The 18,924-nt window shown below is 40.0% G+C and overlaps 1 protein-coding gene across 1 annotated transcript in view; it reads left to right on the forward strand.

Moving 5' to 3' along the window:
• LOC107797933 (DNA damage-binding protein 1) overlaps positions 1 to 18,924 on the forward strand; it is a 29,180-nt gene that overhangs the window by 4,140 nt on the left and 6,116 nt on the right. The window contains exons 3-14 of the mRNA XM_075234162.1: positions 9,315 to 9,374; positions 9,494 to 9,585; positions 10,240 to 10,291; positions 10,435 to 10,497; positions 10,595 to 10,644; positions 11,744 to 11,819; positions 12,122 to 12,331; positions 12,502 to 12,608; positions 12,736 to 12,844; positions 14,392 to 14,592; positions 14,682 to 14,897; positions 17,994 to 18,104. Coding sequence (XP_075090263.1) covers positions 9,315 to 9,374; positions 9,494 to 9,585; positions 10,240 to 10,291; positions 10,435 to 10,497; positions 10,595 to 10,644; positions 11,744 to 11,819; positions 12,122 to 12,331; positions 12,502 to 12,608; positions 12,736 to 12,844; positions 14,392 to 14,592; positions 14,682 to 14,897; positions 17,994 to 18,104 — 1,347 coding nt within the window. The remainder of the gene's footprint in view (positions 1 to 9,314; positions 9,375 to 9,493; positions 9,586 to 10,239; positions 10,292 to 10,434; positions 10,498 to 10,594; positions 10,645 to 11,743; positions 11,820 to 12,121; positions 12,332 to 12,501; positions 12,609 to 12,735; positions 12,845 to 14,391; positions 14,593 to 14,681; positions 14,898 to 17,993; positions 18,105 to 18,924) is intronic.

Consider the following 18,924-nt stretch of genomic DNA (forward strand, 5'->3'; position numbering starts at 1 on the left):
CACTACGCAGGGAACAGAATAAGAAAAGTGATGCTGCAGCTCTTCTCAAAGAGAAGGATGAGATAATTACTCAAGTAATGGCTGAAGGTATGATAAATTCAAACTGTCTCTAAGAAGTGGTTTTAATGGAGTCTGTTCTTACTCAACGGAGAATAAAGAAGGCGTAATAGACCGCTAAAATTGCGAAACAAGGCATCGCAACAGTGCCTTCGCAACAGTGCCTTCGCAACAGTGCTTCCTATGGCCGAGCCTCTTCCATCTCTTCTTCTTCCTAATTTTCCACCACACCCATCAAGAGCCAAGCTCCCCGCGTCCAAACCCCAGTAAATTTCTCCGGCAACTGAACTCTCACGCGCCCTCACGCGCCGCCAACTCGCCTGTCTTTCCGGCGAGATTTCAGCCACGCGCCGGCGCGTGTGTCCTTTCCCGGCGACTTTTCAAATTTTTTTCTTCAGACAACCTCTTCTCGAGGCATTTCCGAGCCATCCCTTGCCAGTTTCACCAAATTCTGACGACTTTTTCTTTTTTCGGCCCTTAAACCACAGTTTCTTACGATTGTTTCCTTTGTTCAGTACGAGAAAACCTTCCTCCCTTCATATATACTATTTTCACCCACTGTGAATACTATTATCCCGACTATTGAGGCTTTTTTCGGCCAGTTTTTCCGGGACAGCCGCATTTAGAATATGATGGATTGTACAGAGAGAAGCTCTTTTCTCTCTCTAGAATCTAGAAAACTGGAAAACATGTCTTTTATGAAAGCTGTCTCTTGGCCAGCCTTAGAACTTGGGGGAAGATGCCATCGAAAGCTCGATGTAGGACAGGAGCCGCACTTCACGCTGTCCGAGGAGCACACCCTCAGACGCAATGGTTTCTTGGAATCTAGTCTCATTGGGTCTTTCTCCAAATGGGTTGGTTCTCCGGAGGCTGTTAGGAACTGGGCAGCAGAGGCATGGAACGTCAAGGACGAGCTTAAAATATCGCAATTGGGGGATACTCAATCTCTCTTTCGTTTTGTTGACAAGTCTCAAGCTTCGGAAATTCTTGTCAGAGGAAACAGGTGGTTCGATGGGAACTTTTTAAATCTAGACAGATGGGTGGAGCATGATGGGTGTCTTGACCCTCGCTTCACTGGTGAAACATTGGTGGTCAACATGGTGGGTCTCCCGGTGCATCTTTGGTGTCTTGACCTATTCAAGAAGATAGGGGAAATTTGTGGGGGTTTTATTGATGTCACTTGCAGTTTACACGATCTCTCGCGAGTGAGGATTGTGGTGAGGAAAGGGGGCAGAATCCCTGTCTCCACTATGGTGGAAGATGGCTACTTGAGTTATAGGGTTTGGTTGAGCCCTGAATTTCGCCCTATTTTTATGCCTGTGATAGCGACGGAAGAAAAGGGAAGGTCAGATAGAAGGGAGGGGAGGGGAGGGTTCATCGGATCACTGGATTAAGCCGGAATCAAACGTTAGATCGAGAAGAGACGGGAGGTTTGAAATTGGGGGAGGAAGACAAAATTTTAACAGGAGGAGAAGACGTGAATGGGTCAGTGAGGCAGGCTGGAAAGGCAGAATGGGACAGTCCTCTTCTACTTATCATAGGGTCGGGCATGCTTTCAGCAAGTATAGGCCTGGGCCTCCTCACATGGGCCCAACAACTTTCCCCAATTCCATTAGAATTGATCCTAATGGGCTCAGTTTATTTCAAGCTGCGCATGATAAGGCTCCTAAGCATATGGGAACAGTCGTTCCTCCTTCCTCTGGCCAAGGTGCTTCACACAATGGCACTTCTTCACCGAGCTCTAGTGACATGTGCCCCTCTACGATGGCCGCTGCTGCAGGGGCAGAACCGGCTAAGGATGGTGCTGTTAATCCACGGCCCCCCGCCTCTGATGGACCCGATTCCATCAACCCTTCACCTGCTCTTGGGCTTAGTTGTGCTGAGGACACACTCAAAGTTTCTTCTTCTTCTTCTTCTAGGGAGATTGTTGAGCATGCCCCAATTGATGTTAGTGTCAGACCATTATTTTCAGTTAATATGCCGCCAAGGGTTTCGTGCTCTCTTCCGTCATGCTACCCTACTGATGGTTCTGGACATTCCTATAGCAGCGGGGTGTTAATTTCAGAGGTTGCTGACCCCCAAGGAAACGGTGAGACCTTTTCGGAGGTTAAAACTCCTAGTGCTAGCAATGCTATGGTCTTGTATTCCTCTAGTAGTAGCAAGGAAAGGGCACATATAGAAGAAGCCTGCCCAATTTCGTCAAGGATCGGAGGAGGGGATGTCTTTTTGGATGGGGGATAAACTATTAAACTTTGGGAAGTTTCTAGGTGTTTCTGTTGAAGGAAGGAAGATAGGGTGTTAGAACTGTTGAGGGAGATTGAGCAACAATCTCTTTACTGTGGTGCAGGGAGGGAGTTGGGTAAATGTGTTAAGCAAAATAACTTAGGGGATGTAGTGGTGTATCAGAGAAGGGGGCGGGTGTGTGACAAAGAGAAAGGGACCTCGGCTAGGGGAGTGGGGAAATGGGGGCTATTGTTGCTTATGGAAGTTAAGATCCTTTCATGGAATGTGAGGGGATGAATGACCCAAACAAAAGGGCCATCATCAAAGTGGGAGTTAGGGAGTGGGGTGCCAACCTAGTTTGTTTACAGGAGACCAAAATGGAAGTTTTGTCGGATGCGATCGTGAGAAGTGTCTGGGGAGGTAGTTGGGTGAAATATGACTGGGTCCCAGCAGTGGGAAGTGCCGGGGGCATCCTACTTATGTGGGATGATAGAAGCTTGGAGGTAAAGGAGATTAGGAAGGGAGTTTTCTCTCTGGTAGCTCTCGTCAAAGATAAAGTGAGTGGGGTGGAGTGGGGATTTGGGGAGTGTATGGGCCGATAGGGGAAGGGTCCAAGGTGTCTTTCTGGGAGGAACTGGCCAATATTATGAGGGAATGGGACATTCCATGGGTTCTAGGGGGAGACTTTAACACTATTAGATTCCCGGAGGAGAGATTAGGGGGTAGTGTGATTTTGAGGGCCATGGAGGAGTTTTCTGACTTCATCAACGATCACTTTCTCATTGACCTTCCTCTGTCAGGGGAAAGGTTTACCTGGGCCAGGACGGAGGATTCCAACTCAAGGTCTAGAATTGATAGATTCCTGACATCTCCCTCATGGGATGAGCTGGTGCCGAATGTGCTGCCGAATGTGCTGCAGATTCCTTTACCTAGGTTGACTTCAGATCATTTGCCTATTTTGCTAGGTGGATGCAGAGGGATGGGGGTGCGTGCTCCCTTCCGATTCGAAAACATGTGGTTGAAAGTGCCAGGATTCTGTGACAAGGTGAAAGAATGGTGGACAAGATATGGGGTATCAGGGACACTTTCATACCGTCTTTCGAAGAAACTCAAATTGCTCAAGGGAGATATTATTAGGTGGAATAAGGATGTTTTTGGGAGGGTAGAGGTTAAAATGAGGGAGCTTATGCATGAATTGGGGGATTTAGAAAGAGGGGAAGGGGCGGGGGAGTTAGACGAATCTGAGAAAGAGAGATTGGGGAGGTTAAGAGAGAAATAGTCGAGTTAGCAATAGTTCAGGAGACTAGTTGGCGGCAAAAATCGAGGGCGCTCTGGCTAAAGGAGGGGGATTCGAATACCAAGTATTTTCATAGGGTGGCTGTCGCAAATTGAAGGAGAAACTTCATAGAGTCCTTAGTTGTGGATGGAGTGAGGATTGAGGGAGAGGAGGAGGTAAAAGGGACGATAGCAGGGTTTTATGAGAACTTATATAAAGAGGAAGTTAGTTGGAGGCCGACTTTGGGGCAGTGTTGTGAAAAGCGAGCGCTTCCTCGCTTAAAGCGAGAAGCGAGGTGAGCCATCGAACGCTTCTGTTAGCTGAAGCGTAGTAGGTTTAAAAAAGCGCTCGCTTCCCATTAAAAAGCGAGAAGCGCAGATGCGAAGCGATGCGTAAGAAGCGAGCGTTTCTCTGTATTACAGGGCTGCCAACCTATTTAATTAAAAAAACTGTTCTTTTTTTAAAACATCATCAACGAGCAGCACCAGAGAAAGAAAGAGGCAACCTAGGGTTTAAGTTCTCTACACTTTTCAACTTCAAGATCATCAAGTTTGGTCCAAGTATGTGATTTCTTCTTCCTTCTTCTTCTTCTTTTTCTTTTTCTTTTTCTTTCACTGTTTCAGCGTCCAAATAGCAGCGAAATGCTAGCGAATTTTTTTTCCCTTCAGTTTTTCTTTCTCATTCTTCTCCTCCTCTTCTTCTTCATTTTCTTGCACTGTTTTTTCGTTTGAAATGCTGCCCAATTTTTTCGTTTCAGTTATACTTATACTGCCCTTCTTCTTATTTTCATATACTTTATTCTTAGTTCTTATTGCCTTTCTTATGTGTTATGTAGTTGTTCTTTTAATGGCCTTCTTCTTAGGTGTTCTTAGTTTTTCGTTTCAGTTGTTCTTTCTTATTTTAATATATATTTTTTTAAAATTTTGCTTCACTTAAAAAAAGCGAGCGCTTTGCTTCTCGCTTTAAGCGAAAAGGGGCATGTCGCTTTTCCTTGCTTCACGCTCTTCACAACACTGCTTTGGGGGGAATAAAGTTCAACCATATAGGGGAGGGAGACAACGAGTGGCTAGAAAGGGTTTTTGAGGAGGAGGAGGTGCACGAGGCTGTGTCGTGTTGTGCTGGTGATAAGGCCCCCGGGCCTGATGGTTTCTCCTTGGCTTTCTTTCAGCTCTTTTGGGACACCATCAAGGGGGAGTTGATGGAAGCCATTGAATACTTCCATGCGAATGGTGTTTTCGAGAGAAGTATCAATGCTTCCTTTATTACTATTGTACCTAAGAAAGAAGGTGCATCTTGTATCAGAGACTACAAGCCTATTAGTCTAGTGGGGAGCATTTACTTCTAAAGTGCTTTCCAACAGACTTAAGAAGGTTCTTGACATGACTGTTTCGTCCTCCCAGAATGCGTTTGTGGAAGGTAGGCAGATCCTGGATGCTGCCTTGGTGGCAAATGAACTTGTAGACTCCAGAAGGAAATATAGAGAACCCGACTTACTATGCAAGTTAGATCTTGAGAAGGCTTTCGACCATGTCAATTGGAAGTTCCTAGACTTCATTATGATGCGGATGGGGTTTGGGGAAGATGGAGGGGATGGATAAAGTTCTGCATTTCCTCAGTCAGATTCTCTGTCTTGGTTAATGGTAGCCCGTGTGGTTTCTTTGGCAGCTCCAGGGGTCTCGGGCAAGGTGACCCCATATCCCCCATGTTATTCATTCTAGTGATGGATGCTCTGAGCAAAATGATGGATCGTGCGGCGGGCGGAGGTTTCTTGAGAGGATTCTCAGCTCTGATTGGGGTGCTCAGTGCCCGAAGAGTCTCACATTTGCTTTTTGCGGATGACTCACTGGTTTTCTGTGATGCCGATATGGATCAGTTGACCTACCTGAAGCAGGTCCTGCAGTGGTTTCAGTTAGTTTCAGGACTCAAAATCAACATCGGCAAGTGTGAGATTTTCCCGGTAGGTGATGTTACTAATATTGATGCCTTGTCTGGTGTTCTCAGATGCAAGGTGGGCTCCCTTCCCACTACTTACCTGGGCCTCCCTTTAGGCGCTTCATATAAGGATACTACGGTTTGGAATCCAGTGATCGAGCGGGTTGAAAAAAGATTAGCAGGGTGGCAGAAACGGTATTTGTCAAAAGGAGGTAAGGAAGTGCCTATCAAAAGCACTTTATCGAGTATGCCCACCTATTACTTATCCCTGTTGCAGGCACCGGTGAGCATCACAGAAAAACTGGAGCGACTTCAAAGGAACTTCCTGTGGGATGCGGCGGATGGAACTAGAAAGTTTCATCTAGTGAATTAGCAGACAGTCACTTCCCCAAAGAAGTGGGGTGGACTTGGAGTGAAAGATCTTAGGGTATTTAACAGAGCTTTAATGGGAAAGTGGCTGTGGAGATTCGGGGTAGAAGAGCATGCTCTATGGAGGGAGGTTATCGTAGAAAAGTACGATTCAACGGGAGGGGATTGGAGGACCAAGGCGATCACAACACCTTTTGGGTGTGGCATGTGGAGGAGTATCATGAAGAATTGGGAAGCATTCAGTGGCAACATCACTTACAGGGTGGGAGATGGAAGAAGAATCAGCTTTTGGAATCATAGGTGGTGTGGAGAGGATACTCTGAGGGTCTCCTTCCCCCACGTCTTCAGAGTTTCAAACCAGAAGGAACTGATGGTCCAACAGATTCGCAAGGAGCATGAAGGGGGTAGTATGGGACCTCTCATTCAGGAGGAACATGCAAGATTGGGAGATTGCGGAGCTTCAAGTCTTGTTGGCACAGCTATACGGGCAAGACATGCTCTAGCCATCCTGCGACTATTGGAGATGGGGCTTGCGTGGCGATGGTTTGTTCACCGTAAAGTCCTTTTACCAGAGTATGTTGGTGAGAGAGGAGACCACTTTTCCATACTCCTTGATCTGGATTCCTAGGGCACCCACTAAGGTGTGCTTTTTTGCATGGCTAGCGGCAAGGGGAGTGATCTTGATTTCTGAAAATCTCCGAAAGAGGGGAATTACACTTGTTAGTTGGTGCTACATGTGTAAAAGCTCTGGGGAAGAAGTTGATCACCTTATGTTGCATTGCCCTGTGTCCTCTGCATTGTGGAGGTCGATCCTGAATCTTTTTGGTGTTCAATGGGTGATGCCAAACAGTGTAAAGGAAATGTTATATAGCTGGGGCGGTTTTCGTAGAAGAAGAAAGCAAAAGGTGTGGAAATTAGCCCCGTTAGCTCTATGTGGGTAGTATGGGGGGAGAGAAATAGGAGAGCTTTTGAGGAGATTGAGTCTCCTTTTTCACATCTTAAGAATAGTCTTTTATCTTTGATCGCTTTTTGGTGCACTCATTTAGCCCCTACTTGTATAGAAGATTGGGCGTCTTTTGTAGAGAATCATGTTCTGATGTAAATTCTCTACGTCTTTGGTATACTTCGTGTACACGGGAGTTCTCTCCCTTTTGATTAATACAATTTACCTTATCAAAAAAAAAACCTTAAGGGGTAAAAGCTTTGTGGTGCCCTGATATTTGTACGGTTATAGAAATTTCTCCTTAAGGGTAAAGTGGGTAAAATAAAAAGTTTAAAGTTAAATTGATTTCAAATGTAGAAATGCATGGTTCTTTTGGAACAGACTAATAAAGAAAGTGTGTCATATAAATTAGAATGGAGGGAGTATTTATTTACGAAAAATATTAGTTTTGACATTATTGCATGCAGAAGAACTTACTAACTTGAGCCAATTTACGCATGATTTCTTAATGACCAAATCGCAAATAATTGGTCCTATCAACAAAGAACCTTTGGAACATTGACGTGGCTATGGAAATGCAAAGAAAGGAGCATGTGTTAAATCCACAAGTTGAGAAGTTACCTAAGGTTTGATGATGTGATTTTCTAAGTGGGTCCACATGAGCATCCACCCATGCATGAGATTCTACATAATATTGATTGATTCTTGACTGCATTTTTACAAGGTAGCAAGCTACGTAATTCCGAATGTCAATGAAGAGTTGCAAGGACAAGAGGTAGAGTATCCTCAAGAGGAGCCAACATTGGAGAGTTTGAGCCTCTATTTAGTTTCAAACTGTTTAGTGCCTTAAGAGAATGGATCTTGGCAAGAATGTGTGGACAAGAGAACTCTCTACAATATTACAAGCAGTGGCTATAATATGTTTTGAATATGTGACTACAAATATTGTTGTTGATTTATTCTCAAGAAGATATTCCTTGATCCATGCTTAATTTAAAGGTTTTTCATGTATGCTCCTCAGGTTATAGCTGAACATGGAGATGGTTAAGCTTCATAAGGTTCCAATAGAGATAACTTTAGATTGGCTTGAAGTTTGATAGTCACTTTAGGATAATTCCTCGGAAAAAATTAGTTACAACTGTAAAAGTGAGTTGTAGTTCGACCACATGCTAAAATTACTTTCGTCGTGAAGAAGCTATATAAGAAGTTAGAGAAATGCAACTTTGAGCCCGGTGAATTGGGTGTCTTCAATCATGAGTGTCGCTAATCTTGTGCCATTTGTGGAGCTTTTATACTCGAGGATGAGTTTTATGAATTTTGGTCTTGGTCAAGTTTATTTTTGATAAGAAAAACAAACTTGACCTAGACCAAAATTATAACCCAAGTTCAAACATGTGGAATTGCTTTCAAGGAGCCCAAGAGGCCCAAGAAGCTCAAGTTTGTAGATTCCTTCTGAGAATATAACATCTAGTTTCCTTCCAAAAATAGAACTTCTAGTTTCTTGTTTCCTTAATAAGTTGGTTTGTTGTTTTCCTGGAAGGGATTTCTTGTTTCCTTTTCTTGGTAGGTTTTTACTTTAATTATATTTTTCCAGTAGAACCTTATTTTACTTTCATTTTAGAACATGAATGGTGATCGTCAAACAAGAGAACTTAGACCTATATAAATGGTTCTCATGCCATGTATATTCATAGTTCATATATTTTGCTACAACAACCATTTGCAATTTACTTTATTTCTTTATCCTCGCCTTTGTTCCAAGTAAGGTGGTGATAGTTTTTATCTTTATTCTCAATTGCATGTGGTGCCTCTTTATTATCATGTTAATTGATATAAGTGGTGACATTTTGAACTTCTATGTTAAGATTCTTCAAATAATACCCATCCCATTTGTAAATTTGCCCATTTTAACATTCAGAACCGGATCGCATTTTAAGTTGTTTTGAAGTTGGTATTTTCTTGTTTTGATTAAGTAAATTTGGTAATGCAGAATCTCATTTTTCACCTTGTTATTGAATCACTTGATTATTGAGTTCTACAGCTCCAGATATGTTCATGTCTTGAAATCAGGCCGTCTAATCATTGTTTCCGCTTCAAGATCTTGATGTTGGTCAGATGATTCTTTGTTAACTCAAAGAATCACATCGATTAATGCTACTATAGTACCATGGTCTAGATTTTATATTAGTTTTTATTGTGTCATACTAGGAAACTTGGTATTTAGATAATCTATTTATTTAATTCTTATTTCTAGTAGCCTATAGTCCTATATAAAGAGCCTTTTGTATTACAAGATTTTTTTCTCTCCTTTTTCTTTTCGCACTCTTTAGTTCACCTGTGTTTTTGCTGACCGTTTTATATTTCTTTTCTTTTTTCTGGTAAATGTAAGAATTAGTGACTCTTATTTCTGTCCCAAGCTTTGATTAGATCATATTCTTTGTCTATAAACGTGATGTGTCATTGGTTCTAGAATATTGCAAAATATGAGCTCAGTTTAGTGTATTTTGTCTGCAGCCTATGTTAGATGTGCCAATATATGGGAGAATCGCGACACTCGAGCTTTTCCGTCCCCACGTGAGTTGACATCTTTTTATTGTGTAGCTCATTTTTATCCTTCAAATTATATTGGACACAAGGAAAAAGTTTCTTTTAGCCATATGTCAGTTTTCTGTGTTCCCTGGGTATCCTGGCAGGGTGAAACACAAGATCTTCTCTTCATTGCGACAGAGCGATATAAATTCTGTGTCCTTCAATGGGATGCTGAGGCATCTGAAGTTATCACAAGGTTAGTCTGCAAAACTGTGTTTCTTCCTGGTAGGTTAAAATGCCTAATTTAAATATATAAAAGTTTTTTCATAAAAATAAAATCTGACAATCCATTGCAGTTAGATTTCCAACTCCCCATTGAAAGCATGTGTATATAGAACTATATCCTCCTACTTATCAAAAGAAAAAAGAAAAAGAATATGTCCTCTTGACATACATGAATCATGGTGCAGTGTACTTCATCTTTATAACCATTTTATAGAAGCCTTGACAGTTTGTTTGGTCTCTGTGGAAACTCCTTCAAAAGTTAGCCAAGAAAATGTCATTGTTTATTCACAAAACATTCTTGCTACTTAATATTAGGAGTTGGTGTAGCTTTTATATGCCTTATGGTTTTTCTAGTTGCTGAAGGTTTTCTTTTATTTAATTTTTATTTCATTACTCGCAGTCGCAGCAGTATGTTTATCTAATTTTTATTTCAAAAAATATGTCTCTACCTTCACAAGGTAGGGTAAGGTCTGCGTACACACTACCCTTCCCAGACCCCACCTGTGAGAATACACTGGGTATGTTGTTGTACTCGTAGTGGTGCGCTCCATATCTTTTCTAGTGAGTGGATATATTTTGTTTCTCAAATTCAAAGACTTCCCTTCTTTTGGTGTTCTTTATGTAGAGCAATGGGAGATGTCTCAGATCGAATAGGCCGTCCCACAGATAACGGTCAGGTATTATATTTCGAAATGCCCTTAAATATTATTATAATTTAGAGGAGCAAACTGGTATTATATATCTTTTGATTTCTCATTTGGTCAATGAGTCAATACCCTATTTTATATTTGCCGTTTACCCTATTTCTTTCTTTTGGTAGATTGGTATAATCGACCCAGACTGCAGATTGATCGGGTTGCATCTTTATGATGGACTATTTAAGGTATTGTCATTACAAGACATGTAATGTTTGCTGGATTAGCTTCTGTGGTGGTATCTTTATGTTTGCAAAAGATTCACTTGGACTTCACTGTCAACAGGTTATTCCATTTGATAACAAAGGCCAACTGAAGGAAGCCTTTAACATCAGGTATCCTCAGATCTACCTTTACAAGATTGTGAAGCTAACTTATCTACAATTTTCTCCTTAAATTAAGTAACGTCCTCTACTTTTGCTAAATACTCTCTAGCCCTTGAGGCAGTTTACTTTTCTTGAGCCGAACCATTTTACCTACTCATATCCACCTGCCTAATTGCTAAATGCTCCTTTCTGTCATTAAATTATAATGGATGAGGCATGTGGGATTGATATGAGGGTGCATGGATGCTGTATCTGTAGGAGCAAACAAAGAAAAAGAAAAATAGTGACATCATTCTTAAAATCAACAATCCAAGTAAGGACCACACTCAAGGGTGTGGCCAAGCGGTCAATGAGTGGTAAAGCCATAGGAGACGAGGATTCAAATTCTAGAAGAGACAAAAAATAGGAGATATCTTCCTATCTGCCTTAGCCTTGTTCGGCAGGGTTATCGTGTCGTAGCCTGGTACTTTGCGCTGGTGGGAGCTAGCAAGTACCTTAGTTATAAAAAAGATCCAGGTCATGACTTCAGGAAGTGAACTTGTAGAAACGAATTGCTTGTTATCCTTTTTGTTAAATTCTTTTTAATATATAGGGGGAGGGGAAAGGAAAGGGAAATTGTTTGTTGTCCTTTAGCAGATCAATTCATAGCAATCTTCCTTTGTGATGGCATTCCAAAATTCATTTGTTTCACCTTTTTATGTTTGTTTCCTGTAACCTTATTTAAATTGAAGTTGTAGATGTAAAGTTTCAAGGATTTCTGGACTGCTGCTTTCATTTTTGAATATTTAATGCTGCACTTTGAGTTCTCTTTCTTTAAGTTTTCCTAACTAAGAAACTGAAGTTCTTTCTCTATTGTATCATTTACTGTGCTTGGTCTTGGCAAAGCTGTAAATACACCTGGTGTGACCTCATTTAGTGTATCAACCTACCAACATGTCTTTTGGTAGTGATCATTTATCTGAATTATGCTCCTAAGAATTGTATCATACACTTTATGTAGGAGGATTGCTGAATAGTAGGTCTGACCGTTTCACCAGGGATATCAAGTTGTTACTCATGGGAGCTATTCTTCTTTGATTGATAGTTCATTATTTTGTGGTTTTTCCAGGCTTGAGGAGCTTCAAGTTTTGGATATTAAATTCTTGTATGGTTGCCCAAAGCCTACAATTGTTGTTCTATATCAGGTCTGTGGTTTTAAAAATGATGTAGAGCCATAATGCTTAATTTACCATTTTCATTTTGTAATTATGGTAAAATCTTTTGCTCATTTCATCATGGGAATTTGATTGGCCCCTTAAGTCGTGGATTTGTTGTTAGCACTTGGTTATAGAATGACGTCGTGCACTTTCTTTTTTAAAAACCAAGATATGGAGAGGGAGGGAGTTTGAACCACCAAATTTGCACTACTGCCATGGTGGTGTCTTCTCTCTGTGTTTAAATTACTTCATTCTGATTCTAGTCCTGAACCTTTACGTTTGATTGGCAGGATAACAAGGACGCACGACATGTCAAAACATATGAGGTGTCGTTGAAGGATAAAGATTTTATTGAAGGGCCATGGGCTCAAAATAATCTCGATAATGGAGCTTCTTTGCTAATACCAGTACCTCCGCCACTGTGTGGTGTACTGATTATTGGAGAAGAAACCATAGTTTACTGTAGCGCTTCAGCTTTTAAGGCTATCCCAATTAGACCTGTAAGCATATGTATAACTTACTAATTTTCTTTGTTTTGTGTACAACCACCCCCAGCCTTTTTGACCGAATAAACCCTTTAAAAGGTTTTACCTAGTCGTTATCACAGAAGCTGTTAATTAAATAAATGAATGAGATATTGTCTCACCAATGCTTTATTTATCCTTTCAAGTCTATCACAAGAGCATATGGGCGGGTTGATGCTGATGGTTCTCGATATTTGCTTGGGGATCATAATGGGCTTCTTCACCTACTTGTAATCACTCATGAAAAGGAAAAGTGAGTCAGCATTTTTTGGACTGTCTTTTATTCTTTTGCTGAATTGCTGGGACCAAAATGCTGTCTTGTACCTTTGCCTAGTTGCTGGGAATAAAATTTTTAACGCAGATTTAATATTACTTCCCAGAGTTACCGGACTCAAAATTGAGCTACTGGGAGAAACTTCTATTGCATCAACCATATCATACCTAGACAATGCTTTTGTCTTCATTGGGTCAAGCTATGGAGATTCACAGGTACTTTAAACTGTTGAATTAAAGTTTAAACTAATGTGAAATTTTATACCTACGTGCCATTGCTTGTTTCATCTTGTGGATTGAAAAGGAATATGTACCTTTTGCTATGCACCAGTGTTATCAAAGGCGAAAAGCGCAAAAAAGCTCTAAGGTCCTTGTGCAAATAAAGCATGGGCTTTAATGAAAAAAGGCACAACTGGAGAAAAGTAAAAATATGCATATGTAGTCTAAGAACAATAATTATAAGCATGAATAACAAATATATGGACAAAGAAATTGAAAAAAAAAGATTACGATAAAGTGAAATATCAATTATTTAGTGTCGCCTTTTCAGGATTACGCTTATTGGCAAGTAAAAGTATGTCTTAGAGCCTTGATGCGACACTGAAGCGCCCACAAAGCGAGGCGAAGCGCTCAATATGTTTTGAGCCTCGCTTCAGGGCTTAAGCGTGCCTTTGACAACACTGCTATGCACGTTTTATCTGAATTGCATAATAATTTGTGCTTAGTGAGATAAGTATCATTATACAACAACTAAGCCTCAATCCCAAGCTAGTTGGAGTTGGCTACCTAAATCATCACTGTCCAATTTGCTCCATTTATACGCCTCGCGTTCCAATGTTAACTGAATTAGGTCCTTTTAACCCTAGAAGCTTTCTACATTTCTACTAGCCTAGAACTCCCCTTACATGATAATAACTGATCCTAGCAAATATTGGACAAATGCGACTGTACAAACAATAAGTCTTAATCCTGACTAGTTGATATTGGGTGTGTTGACTTTTTTCTTCCATTGTGCTCAATCTTTCACTAAGCCTGCATGAATTTTAAAGATTGCAGTTTTTTTTTTCTTTTTTTTCTTTTTGAAATATATTCTTTCCACCATGCTTTATTTTCTGCTAAGTTTGCATGTATGACGGTATACCATTAATCTGAGGTTAAATATGACCTACTTGACTAGCAATTGGCTTATAGATTTTACTAATAGAATCTACTTTTAAACTGTAATACAAATGTTAAATTCATTTCATTAGATAGAGGGTATTCAAAAAATTAACTTGCCATAGGTTTCAAATTGCTCGACTTTAGATGAAGCATTTTGCTCACAATTAACCTTTAAACATTGTAATGTGAAAGTTGTAGTGTTACATTTACTAAACGAAATAGATTTATCTCGATCTGGATGTAGTTTTATGTTTAATTAACACCATAGAGTTGAAGGAGGTTCTTTGCTAAGATGTCAGAATAGTTGTAATAAATATTGGTTGATGATTTCATAACTCGATCTGACTTATAGGAATTTTATCTGTTGCTGTATTCGCATTGCAATATTTAATTGAAGTGTTATGAGTCTCAGGTTACTTATATGAGTGCATATTGGTGCAGTAAGTTGGTTTCTACAGCCCCTTATTGTAAATCTCCGTATAGTAGCTTTTGATTCATTGGAACTTTGAGGTTTTAAATTTCGGTTGCCTATTTCCTTTGGTGCTTCACATTACATGTTTCATTTTCGGCAGTTCCACTAATATTTTTGAATTCACGTTCAGCTCGTAAAGCTCAATCTCCAGCCCGACCCCAAAGGTTCTTATGTGGAAGTTCTAGAGAGATATGTCAATTTGGGGCCAATTGTGGACTTCTGTGTTGTTGACCTGGAGAGGCAAGGTCAAGGTCAGGTCGTGACTTGCTCTGGAGCCTATAAGGATGGCTCACTTCGTATTGTTCGAAATGGAATTGGAATAAATGAACAGGTCGTGTCATCTAAAGTATTTTTGAGTGAAATTTTTGTGTGTATTCCTATTGCTACAATAACTTGATCTATATGCGATGCTACTTACAGGCATCTGTGGAACTACAAGGGATCAAAGGAATGTGGTCTCTTAGATCAGCTACTGATGATCCGTATGACACATTCTTGGTTGTTAGCTTCATTAGCGAGACACGTGTTTTAGCTATGAACCTTGAGGATGAGCTGGAAGAAACTGAGATAGAAGGCTTCAATTCTCAAGTCCAGACCTTGTTTTGTCACGATGCTGTATACAACCAGCTTGTACAGGTATGCCCTGTGCTGAGTAGATCATTTTCTGAGTCTAAGAAGTATTTTATCCCATCAATCTACCAGCCAGGTGCTTTTGCAAGTGTTCAGTATATGTCATTCTGAACAATGTTATTGTAAGAGAATAAAAATATGAGACGTAAATAGGACTAGATTTTTTATTTTATCAATCTCCTTGACTCTCTTCCACTGTGGATGTGGACACTATGGAATAATCAGCTATTCACTACTGCTGATGAAGGATTCTACAAAATGAGAAGGATTGGCAAGCTGTTTTAAGAACTAAATGGACTTGGTATGACAAAATTGAAAGGAAGGAAATTAAATAAGAGTATAGGCTCTTTCACACTTACAGAGGGCAGCATAACTTATCCCACCACTGGTTGCATTTTTTTTTATAAGGTAAATGGTATTATTAACAAAATGGGAAATGCTCCCGTATACAAGAGGTATACCAAAAAGTAAAAAATCTACAACATAACATGATTCTCTACGAAACACACCCAATCATCTAAACAAGTAGGAATTTCAAGGGTGCACCAAAAGCAATCAAAGACAAAAGGCTATTCCTCAAGTATACAAAATCATTTTCAATCCCCTCAAAAGCTCTCCTATTTCTCTCTCCATACGACCCACATAACAGCTAACAGAGCAACCTTCCATGCCTTTTATCGCCTTCTACTATGTCTACCAGCCCAGCTGTGCAACACATCTATCACCCATTGTACACCAAAGTAATTCAGGACCACCCTCCACAAACCCGATGCCACTCTATAATGCACCAATAGATGATCAACTTCTTCACCCGAACATTTGCACATGTAGCACCTACTGACATAAGTAATGTTTCTCTTCCTCAGATTCTCAGCTGTCAGAATCGTTCCTCTTGCCCATGCAAAAACACACACCTTTCTAGGCGCCCTAGGAATCCATATCGATAAACGTTGAAAGTGTCTCCTCTCTCACCAACAAACTCTGGTAGAGAGATTTGACTGTGAACAAACCATCATTTTTTAGCGCTCATCTCCACGAGTCATTATTAAAGTGAGGTCTGATTTGCTTGTAAAGTAGCTCCACTAACCTTTGAAACTCTCCCAACTCCCAGTCTTGCAGATTTCTCCTAAACGTTTAAGTTGCTCTGACATGGCAGTTTAGGTGCCGCACCCGTGCCGACTTGACACTAGTGTGGGTATGGGATCCGTACCGGATTTGGTCAAACAATTTTGGGTACTTTGACCACGACAGACGGAAAAATTCGAGACGAGATACAATTTGATTCCCGAAGTCAGAACCAAAACTAGGGAAAATTTGTAGAAAATAGTGTACTTTATCTAGGAAATCAATCCTATATTTATTTACAACTTGAGAATAAAAAAGAAATCCACACTTTACAAAATATACATAAGTGTTCCACAAAATTTCTCATAATTTAGAGATACTTCTATATTTTTAGTTTTTTGAATTATTTTTAGACAAGAGTGGGTTGCTCTAGTGGTAAGCACCCTCCACTTCCAACCAAGAGGTTGTGAGTTCGAGTCACCCCAAGAGCAAGGTGGGGAGTTCTTGGAGGGAAGGAGCCGAGGGTCTATTGGAAACAGCCTCTCTACCCCAGGGTAGGGGTAAGGTCTGCGTACACAGTACCCTCCCCAGACCCCACCAGTGAGATTATACTGGGTTGTTGTTGAATTATTTTTAGCCGGATCCCCGCACCCGTATCCATACTAGGATCCGTATCCCTGTATCTTAGAATTTACATCTCGACGGATCCGATGTCTCGGATACCCGCACCCGTGTCCGAGCAACTTAGCTAAACGTCATATCCCAAAGTACTTCTCGTCACGCTCCCTGAATCTAATGGACTGTCAATTCCTTGTCGTTCGAAACTCTGTACAAATTAGGGAATGAAATCCTCAAGGTGTCTTCCCCGAACCACTTGTGATTCCAAAAGCTAATTCTTCTCCCATCCCCAACCCTAAAGAAGATATGACCATTGAAGTCCTCCCACCCCTTCATTTTGCTCCTCCACATGCTACATCCAAATGGAACTGTAATGGTTTTAGTTCTCCATCCCCATTCCATAAAACCATACTTCTCAAATACTACCCCTACCACTGGTTGCATTTTTCATGTCTCTATGGTTTTCATAACAATCTTACATATAAGATTCTTATCTACCTCTGGGTAATGAATTGAGACACATTTATGATTAGATCAAAATTGTGATTTGATAATATAGATCTGTCTGGGGATTATACTTTAGGGTCTATATATGGAATTGGTATGTTCAACTTCTTTCTTTTTGGGTTATTTGGTGTGATTTTTCAAGTTAGAAATGCTCAGAAATAGATTATAAAATCTATAAATTGTAGGTAGCCGTCTGCAGGAACATGGTTTCTTTCTATACAGATACTAGGTTATATAAAATGTCTGTCGTTACATTGTGAAACTAATTCTTTCCTTCTCTAGAGTGTAGACTTCAATGGTTTCCACTAGTTCTTGTTGGTACTCTTTCTGGTCTGTTATGCGCATACTGTAACTGGTAGTCTTGAAGATTTGTCAAGTGTTTCCACTATGCTTGATATTATCTTAAGATCACAAAAGTTAGAAATGAGAACGTTATTTCAGAAGCATCTTCCTTCAGTATCATCTTTTTTGTTAGGTTAATCACCAGTTGTGTGCGTAAATTCTGTCAAAGTTCATATATGTGTCATCTTTTACATGCTTCTTAAGTTGTAATGCATCTTGTTTTGTTAATATGTGCTCGTTGGATGAGGGGAGACAGAGAGTCTTTGTTGGAACAAATACTATTCTTTGCGCTGTCATATTTGAGATTGTCAGTTACTGCTATTGCCTTGTTACTGCTAGTATGTCCCTATTTGGCTTCATTGAGAGTTAAAATTGAGAAACCAGAATCTTCCATAACCTCTTTCTCTGCAGTAATTTGGTAGACTATAATGAGTAATGATCGAATCGAACACTGATTGCTTAGGGCATAACGTTGTCATTAACCATCTGTGGAAAGCTTCTTTTATATTTCTGGCTGAATACATTAAACAATCTGTATTCAAGGAAAGTTGCGCATAAATTGTCATGCAGGTTACTTCTAACTCTGTAAGATTGGTCAGCTCTATCTCTAGAGATCTGAAAAACGAATGGTTTGCTCCAGCTGGCTACTCAGTCAATGTTGCAACTGCTAATGCCACTCAGGTTTACCTCTTGCATTTATCCATGACTTCATAATAGTTTGAGACAGGCAACAGCCTGTTGATGATTAGTTTTAGATCAAATGTCGAATAGCTTTTATATATCATGGCTGTGCAGTTTTTCTGCCCTTCCAGGAAAAAACAAGAGATCGAATAACTATGACAATGACAGATGTTGGTTGTTACATGCTTGTGGCGATTGGACACAGATTCCAATGCACAATTATGCATTTTTTAGGTTATGTAGCTTCAAGATCTTATTTCTTGGGACATTTACTCTCATTTTCTTTGTTGGTGCCAAGTTCTTGTTTTAAACAGTGACATCTTTTTGTATACCAACTGAATGAAGTATATTTTCCCCAGATATTACTAATTTTCGTGATTAGTTCTTGTTGCAATAATCATTGCTTTTGACTTGGAAAAGGAAAGCTATACTTCGATTATTTTATAACACTGAATCTTTTTATTGTGCTCATAGAATTTACTTTTACAAAGTGCAGAACTTATTTTGAACTGGAGCTCGTAAGTTAATAGCAACTGTATTCTGTCTTTTTTAAGTTTATGATACTTGATTTCTTCTTTTGACTTTGGAAAAAACCCAATTTCCTTGACCTCTTTTTCTCCTTCATATTTGTGACCATCCTATCTATAGCTATATTTTTATACATCAGTTTACGGAAAATCATCGCTAGGTTACAATCTAGTGATTGATTTTACCCTAGGTCTTGTTTCCAATGTGTGCTGTGTTTGACGAAAATATGGATTAGAAGGTCTTGTTTCCAATTTGTGCTGTGTTTGACCAAAAGATGGGTTTCACCTTTAAA

This window comes from Nicotiana tabacum, chromosome 17, assembly GCF_000715075.1.
Source record: "Nicotiana tabacum cultivar K326 chromosome 17, ASM71507v2, whole genome shotgun sequence".
In the NCBI taxonomy this organism is placed as follows: Eukaryota; Viridiplantae; Streptophyta; class Magnoliopsida; order Solanales; family Solanaceae; genus Nicotiana; species Nicotiana tabacum.